Source organism: Thalia democratica, chromosome 4, assembly GCF_965202585.1.
Source record: "Thalia democratica chromosome 4, ktThaDemo2.hap1.1, whole genome shotgun sequence".
In the NCBI taxonomy this organism is placed as follows: Eukaryota; Metazoa; Chordata; class Thaliacea; order Salpida; family Salpidae; genus Thalia; species Thalia democratica.
The window spans coordinates 30,113,628-30,121,163 of record NC_139168.1 but is presented as its reverse complement, the minus strand read 5'-3'; the positions used below and the strand labels follow the sequence as shown (position 1 = coordinate 30,121,163).

At 26.7% G+C, this 7,536-nt stretch overlaps 1 protein-coding gene across 2 annotated transcripts; it reads left to right on the top strand.

Moving 5' to 3' along the window:
- The first annotated feature begins 747 nt into the window (after positions 1–747).
- LOC145834581 (uncharacterized) lies at positions 748–6,981 on the top strand. Of its 2 annotated transcripts, none has more exons than XM_082942045.1 (14): positions 748–908; positions 1,182–1,313; positions 1,526–1,641; positions 1,931–2,072; positions 2,258–2,485; positions 2,746–2,814; positions 3,398–3,724; positions 3,824–3,868; positions 4,178–4,234; positions 4,297–4,524; positions 4,725–4,808; positions 5,407–5,621; positions 6,373–6,605; positions 6,693–6,981. In XM_082942045.1, the coding sequence occupies exons 1-14, from the start codon at positions 767–769 to the stop codon at positions 6,793–6,795; spliced, it is 2,121 nt and encodes a 706-aa protein (XP_082798171.1). In that variant the 5' UTR covers positions 748–766; the 3' UTR covers positions 6,796–6,981. The 2 variants fall into 2 exon arrangements, with proteins under 2 accessions (XP_082798171.1, XP_082798170.1); XM_082942044.1 differs by having other exon boundaries at positions 3,383–3,724.
- The last annotated feature ends 555 nt before the right edge of the window (positions 6,982–7,536 follow it).

The following is a 7,536-nucleotide window of genomic DNA, read 5'->3' as shown; positions in this document are numbered from 1 at the left end:
ATTTACTAAACACTTTTGTTACGTTTTTTTTTAGTTACACTTTATTACCAAAATTACGACTAGCTTTACGTGAGTTGTGTTGCCAACACGAGTTTCTAGAACTTTTAATTATTTTTAACCAGACTTGGTTTGAAGCTAAGTGCGTTCCAATTGAGTCATGCAACGTTTTTCGTTTCCGTTTCAATAATGTAACATTACGTATTGCTAAAACGTAATAAAAGATCAAACACATCCTGAGCTTAATAGTTTTTCAAGTTCATCACGAATAAGTTTATAGTTTACGACAGAAAAAAAATTATACCACATTAATATACTAACACAAAATAAAGAACGTTTTAAGTTTGTTTTTTTGTTGATAAGTAATGTAGAAACTAGATTATCTTTTTTTGACGTTAATAATTTATAAATTTAAACTATTAACTTCTTATTCAAAAAATTAAATTACTGTGAATACTAATAAAACTTTAGTATTGATATTTTAAATATTAGTAAAATTTTTAAAGTTTCTATATTTAGTTAGTATTTTTATTAAAAGTTTTTACCTAGTTGTTTTCCATATACTTTTCAGAATATTATTTTTCTTATGAAGCTTAGCAGTTTTTTGAAATTATAAAATAAGCGATGTTAAGATGAAAACAACTCGAACTATTGCCGGTTTTTATAGTTTTAATAGACTGGTTATTCTGATGAACAATAAAATTTAATGGTCAACTTTAACTTTTCTTTTAGTCTTAGAAGTAGTAAAGCTAGTAAAATAAGCACAAAAATGGCTGATGCTAAGATAATTTTCAACTTTGTGATGTTAACTTTTTTTTATTTTGTATTTAAAGTATCAAGCCACCAACTATCTTGTTTCGAAGAAAACTTAGGAAGGCAGGGTGGCTGTAAAGTAACTAGAGGAGTAAGCGGTTAGGAACTTAATCTAAATGCTCAAGAAAAAAATTAAATACTAATTTGAAACAATAGAAATTTTAAATGTTAAAACTCAATTTAACAAGATACCAAGTTTTCTTACAGTGCTTTATATGTTGAAACACTTTTTATATAGCTGATCTTTTAGTAGTGAGACGCTCTGTTTTAAATAAAACTTTAAAACTTGTAATATGCAGCTGTACTTGTACTTTATTAAAATGAAATTTTTGTTTAATCGTTCAACAAGTAATAGTAACATATTTAAACAGCAAACACTGAAAGCTCACACGAGATATTCCACTCTGGCACGCCGAAGTGCTTGATTCAGTTCACAAAGCAGTTCAAATACGGCCGGCCCGCCTACCACTTCAGAGTATTCTGGGAACTCAAGTATTCTGAAAGTCTGCAATACTATTCTGCTAAACCAATATTATTTTGCTAACTTAATCTTTAAACTTAATAAACTCATTTCTTTGAAGTAAATTATAAAAAATTCAGATTATGTATTTGAGTTAACTTTGTTTACTTTTTAGTACGCTAGCTTTACAAGCGAGTAAATTTAAGTTGCTTATCATATACGTATTAAACGTGAACAAAAAACTTTTATCTTCAGAACAGCATCTAAAAATAAGAAGATTTGTTTTATCGTTAGCGCAAAAAGGAGCTTTAGATGTTTCAAAATATTCAATAGATATTCCACCGCTCTATTCCTTACCACAAGACAAAGAAGTTATACCAATCATTCTATTCATTGTTTCAAAAAACAATTTATTAAATTTTAATTAGTTTTAAATTTATTTATCATACTTTTAACAAAGGCCTTATTATACTAAATTTTTTTTAGGCCGTGAGTTTTTTTTTTAATAGTCTTCTTATAAACTTGTAAAAAAACAAAACTGATTATTTTACTTTATCAAGTTTTAAGCAAATAAATAGAAATTTATAAGTTTATATAGTAAAACATTTAATACTATAAAAACAACTTTTATTATTTATTAAAACTTTGACTTAACTATAGGACTTAAGAATTCAAACATGGTTTTGGGTGCCAGCAAATAAGTTAGATGAAACAAAAAATCTGATAGCAAAAGTTACATTGTACAACCCGGATACTTTAAAAACAAACAGAATATGCTTCAATAATGTTCAATTTTCAACAAGTTGCATTTTTTTAGTTAACTTGACAATTATAATCTAACATTCTTTTATTATCGCAACATTTACAGTTCTAGACATTACAAACTATAGTAATTGTATGAAATAGTTATAATTTAACTGGGCTGTTGTAGAATAAATGAGTAATAGTTATGTACTACATCCAAGTTAACTTTATTTAATTCCACAGTTATGCCCGGGTACTCAACTATATTTCGAACTAACGAACACACGCAAAAAGAGCTTTTCAGTGAAGTAAACGTAATAAAACAGACCCTATTTAAAGTCATTGAACATAGACTCGAACTACAAAATAATTTAAGTAGCTACATTAAAGACGTAGAAAAACTTGAAAATAAGTATTACGAAGCTAAAGCAAGCATTGAGAATTTCTTAAATAAAGAAAACAAAACTACAAGTAATCTTTTTTTTAGTAACTTTGTATTAAGTTTGAAATATAAATAGTTAAATATACAAAAACTTATACTGTAGAATTTTTTTTTGAGAAATGAAGCATTTAAGTAAAGCTTAGAGTGGTTATACTTTAAATAACTTTGTTCATACATTTTATATTAAAAATTAATATCAAAAATATTCATAAAACTTGTTCGAAAAATATATACCGTTTTTCTTTGTTTACTAATCATCACATTTAGACTTCTTAAATAAATATTTTAGGCAAATTCACAGAGATAAATTTGAATGCAACGAAGTCTATAGTAAGTAAAATACTTCAAAAATCAGAAGGTAAAAGTTTAAACTACTTTATTATAGCGTTCTTTGTATGTAAGTAAATTTTTATATTCGTCAAAAAACGATTTTGATATATTTTGTCAATAATCTTATAAAAACAAACGGTTTTGTTCTTAAAATAAAACTTAACAATTTTTAGGTTTAAAAACGTATTTTCACTTTTCACTGTTATGTAAAAAAGATTTTGTATTTATTATTAAAGAGTTAAACTTTGTAACTTGAGCTCAGGGAAGGATTTGGAAAGTCAATTATAGACTTAAGAAGTTCGCAAATTTGAGAAGTGTGTGTTTAACATACTTTATCAAACGTCATAAAAAATAACACTTTAATTATATATGTGTTTTAACTTTCACATTTCGGCTTCAATTTTACATAAATCATTAGTAAGTGAAAAAGATAAACCTTTATTTGTAGACTTGTAATGATTATTAAAAACTACACTTTGATGAAGTTGTTAAACCTCTTAAGAAGAAAAATAACAATGATGTATGTGTATGGAAAAAAACTTAAATTTTTTTATTGTAGTAAACATGCAACAAAGCAATTTTACATTTGAATCTAGATATTTTCTTGAAAGCAAACAACAAACCAGCGATAAAAATTGGAAAAAAGCTTGAAGAAGAAATAAAAACTAACACAAAAGTAAACGAAAAGTACTTTAGGTACTTTATCAACATCTACAACAAAGAGTTTGTTTTTCACTTTAACAAAAAAATCAACCAAAGCGTGCTGAGACAAACTGAAATTCTGAAAGACATCAACGAATACTGCAAACTTTATTTTCCCGCCAAATATTCCAGGGTGTATTCAGCCTTTGCAGCTTTGAATAGATCTGTTGAAGTCATTGAGTCGATGCTTTTAAAAGCAGAAACATTTAACGCTACCCTGTTCAGTACTAAACAACGTAAGTTTGTTTGCATATGAACATATAAATTTTTTATACTTAATCGCCTTTGGTTGTAAATTAATTAATTTGTTTTTATTGATTGTAGTATTTTTTCAGTATTCAAATCTGTTAATAACGAAGTTGCTGACGCTACGAGGAAAGGTTTTCTTTGATATTTCTCCTAGTTAAAAACCATGCTTTAAAAGTTTTAATTATACTGTTTTATACACTTTCAGTTAAAACTAACTTAAATACAATGCATAAATTATTTTATTGCACTTATTATAGAATTTGCATGTTTTTCCTAGAAATACAAAAGGTGAAGTTTTTTTTTGTCCTTGCATTATATTGAAAATGTTTAAAATATTCTATAAATCAAAAACCTTAAGTACTTAAAAAAATAAAATTGTGTACAAAATTTTGTTGCTGTATTTATGAGTAAATTTCTAAAAGATTTTTCTACGTTTACAGGCTTGTCCCTTGAACTAAACAAAAAACTGAATGAAGAAAGTCAATCGGTTTCAAACGGTACATCATTTGTCTTTGATTTACCCTTAAAATCTAAATTAAACTGCTTTCCTTCTCAACAGCGCTCCACGTGTGGAACAATGTCATGTCGCACCAGTTTGTTTTCGGCAGGTACCGATGCGATGGTTGTCTTCTAGACCGGATAAACGAGGTGAGGCTGCCGCAAATACTAAAGTTCGCCACCATGAGCTTTCACGCCATCAGGCCGCCGAGCATGGAAGTTTACGAAAGCATAGAAAAAAGAATGCTGAACATTGTGAGGGGCTCGAAAAAGGAAATTGATGTATCAGGTACGTTTGTTTCAAAGTATAAATTGATGAAAGATGCGTCAAAAAAAAGTAAATGATTAAGTAAAAGTTATTATTATAACTTGCGGTGGCTACAAGTTTATTACAAAAAGTTTTTCTATTAAAAATTAAGTACATTTTACTCATACAAAACAAATAATGAAATACGTTTTATTTATCTATTTAATTAAAGTCAAAATTAGTTCCAAAAGAAAACCTGGACTTCGACATCATTAGTACCGGATCAGAAAATATAGACCACAACAAGACTACATCAGTTAAACGAGGTACTAACTTTTCAGTAACAACTTCAATTTTTGACAATTATTGTAACGAACAAGATAGGATGTTATTTCGCAACGTGTTTTTCACCATTAAACTCTAAATAGTAGATTTTTCTGCCGCAGCTCAAGTTAATTTGTAAACTAAACTCAAAATATTAACTTAAATACAAAGTGTAAACAAATTTGAATGGTCAAAGTTTTTTGTAGCATTCTTTTTATAACAATTTCCTGAAAAAGCTTTATGAGGCATAATTTATGCTTATAATTTATGCCCTAAATTACATGTGGTAAATATTTTTATTTATTATTCAGTTCAAACATGCAATCAAGTTAAATAAGTTGAAATTTTGTTTTATTTTTACTTATATGAATGTATATAAATATCGATATGGGTAGTTTTGTTTAAATATTTTTACTACTTACTAACAATGACTACTAAACTAATTTTAAAACTTTAATAAAAAGCTAAAACTAAGCTAAATAAGAAAAGTAAATTTTCGAAAATTGCTTTAATTTGTTATGAATAGGCTTAAATATACTTTAAAAGTATACTAGTTTTTTTTTTTGCAATCGTTTCTGTGACAAGTTTAAAAAAACTCAGATTCTGGAATGAGAAACGACTTTTTCAAGGCTGCTTACACTGGTATAAGCAACCAACTGAACAAACTGGAAATGAAAGTCGAAGAACTGGAAGACAAAAACACCGAGCTGTCTAACAACGTGCATGTGTTGCAGCAACTAAGATTTCATAATGACGTAGTTGTTTATGGAGTTAACTTGACAGCGAAAGAAACTCACAAGGAGCTTGCAGAAAAAGTGTTTTTTTTATATACATACCATAAACTTTATATGTAAAGCTACAGTGTACTGAATAGTTATTAAAAACGTTTATGTTATCAAGTCTTTATTGCCTTTTGTTAGTACTTTTATTTTTATGCTATACATCAAAAATGTACAATGTACAAAGTAAGATGTTTAACATTATATTTATTTAATCTTTTTTTTTTCTGACATTTGTCTAACCAAGCAGTTGAGCTACGAAAACAATCATTTGAAAAATGCTCTCAAAGTTTTTTTTTACTTTTGTTTTAAGTGCATATAAAAGTTTTAAGTTTGTAGAACTTAAAACTTGAAAAACAATTTTTGAGCATCAAACTAGTTTTTATTTATGAAGCTTACTATTAAGCATAGACAAGATAATAAATATTATGTCATTTAGTTAAAATCAAAATTAACTTACAATAATTTTGACAAGTAAAAAAAGTGTTTTTTACATGATTGAAGTTTTGAAATATGTAAACACAATTTATTTATCATGGGTAAATAACTTGAATTTTTTAGTCTTTATGCAATATCAAGTTTAAAAAGTAGTATTGTATAACAATTGTTTTCGATAATTTAGTAAATATAATGCTTAACTAGTTTACTTTATATAGGTTATTCAAAAGTGCATTAAAAAAGGCTAAGCGTCTAATTTTTTTTTGTCTTTTGTCAAATACTTTTCATGTATAGTGAACTTTTTTGTCAAATTTTGTTCTATCTTTAATGATTACGTTACACATAACAGGTCATATCATTGCTACCTCAAAAACTTATAAAGAAAAAAGACGTTGTTTTTGTGAGAAGAAAAAATAACGCTAGCGTAATTGTTCGGTTTTCAGAACACGGCAAAAAGAATAACTTGATGAAAAATCAGAAGAAGATGAACAGGAAAAACGTTTTTGTCCTTCGAAGATTGACAAACTATTTTGAAAAACTGAAACGATTTATCTTAAGCAGAGCAAAAGACTACGGTTACAAGTATTTTATTTGAATTTGCTTATAGCTTAAGATATTAAAACTACTGTTACTTGTAAGCTTTCTGTAAATGTTACTTGAATTTTTTAGGCTAGCGAGCTTTGATGGAAAAGAGTTTACAGTGACTGACTCAAACAACAAAATTTACAAAATTTCTAAGGAAGAAGACATAAAACAGTTGAAGTCTAATTAATTTTTAGAAAAAAAAATCTTTATCTTTAAAAACTTTATTACTTTTTGTACTCTCCAGCTATCCTCAAAAACATTTTTATATTTATTTTACTGATTTATTTTCTATTTCATTTTAACGGTTTTTAGTTAATTTTTTCGAATATATTTTTGTAAAGAACTTAAATAACTTTTTCAAAGTAATTTTGTTAAACACCATATATGTACATCTTTGTAAACATCTGAAGTAATAAAAAAAAAATTCCGTAAAAAAGTACTATAATTAATTTAAAGTTTCAAAACTCTTATGTAAACTTGTTTTTTAAACTACGTCAACTCAAAATACAACCAAAAGTAAATGTGTAACATAACTATGTTGACTCATTTTAAAAACCTTTCCCAAGTCGGCTAATTTCATCACTGAGACAATGGTTACATTTACTGAAGTTGTAGCTTGATGCAACACCTTTTCAGCTCATCTCTGTTAAAATAACAATTTTTATTTTTTTCCCAAAGTTGTAGTATCTTTCAAAAAAGAAGTAAAGTAGTATGATTGTAAATAGTCTACAACACCTGTAGATAATTTTTAACAAATAAGCTACTTATAAAGATATATTTATTTGGTTATATAAGGTGTTCATGAAGCTAAAAAATTAGACTTTTATTCTGCAAACTAAATCAAGCATGTATGCTTTAATTTAATTGTTGATAGTAACAAACACATCATTCGAAAGAAATAATGTTTATTTTTCTAGAAAGCAAAAAG

What these genes read in the sequence shown, in the direction of transcription:
- LOC145834581 (XM_082942044.1), top strand. Translation starts at nt 767, where the DNA reads ATGGCTGATGCTAAGATAATTTTCAACTTTGTGATGTTAACTTTTTTT. An exon ending in TAAAGAAAACAAAACTACAA is followed by an intron (nt 2,486 to 2,745) that starts GTAATCTTTTTT and finishes TAAATATTTTAG; the next exon opens with GCAAATTCACAGAGATAAAT. An exon ending in AAAGGAAATTGATGTATCAG is followed by an intron (nt 4,525 to 4,724) that starts GTACGTTTGTTT and finishes AGTCAAAATTAG; the next exon opens with TTCCAAAAGAAAACCTGGAC.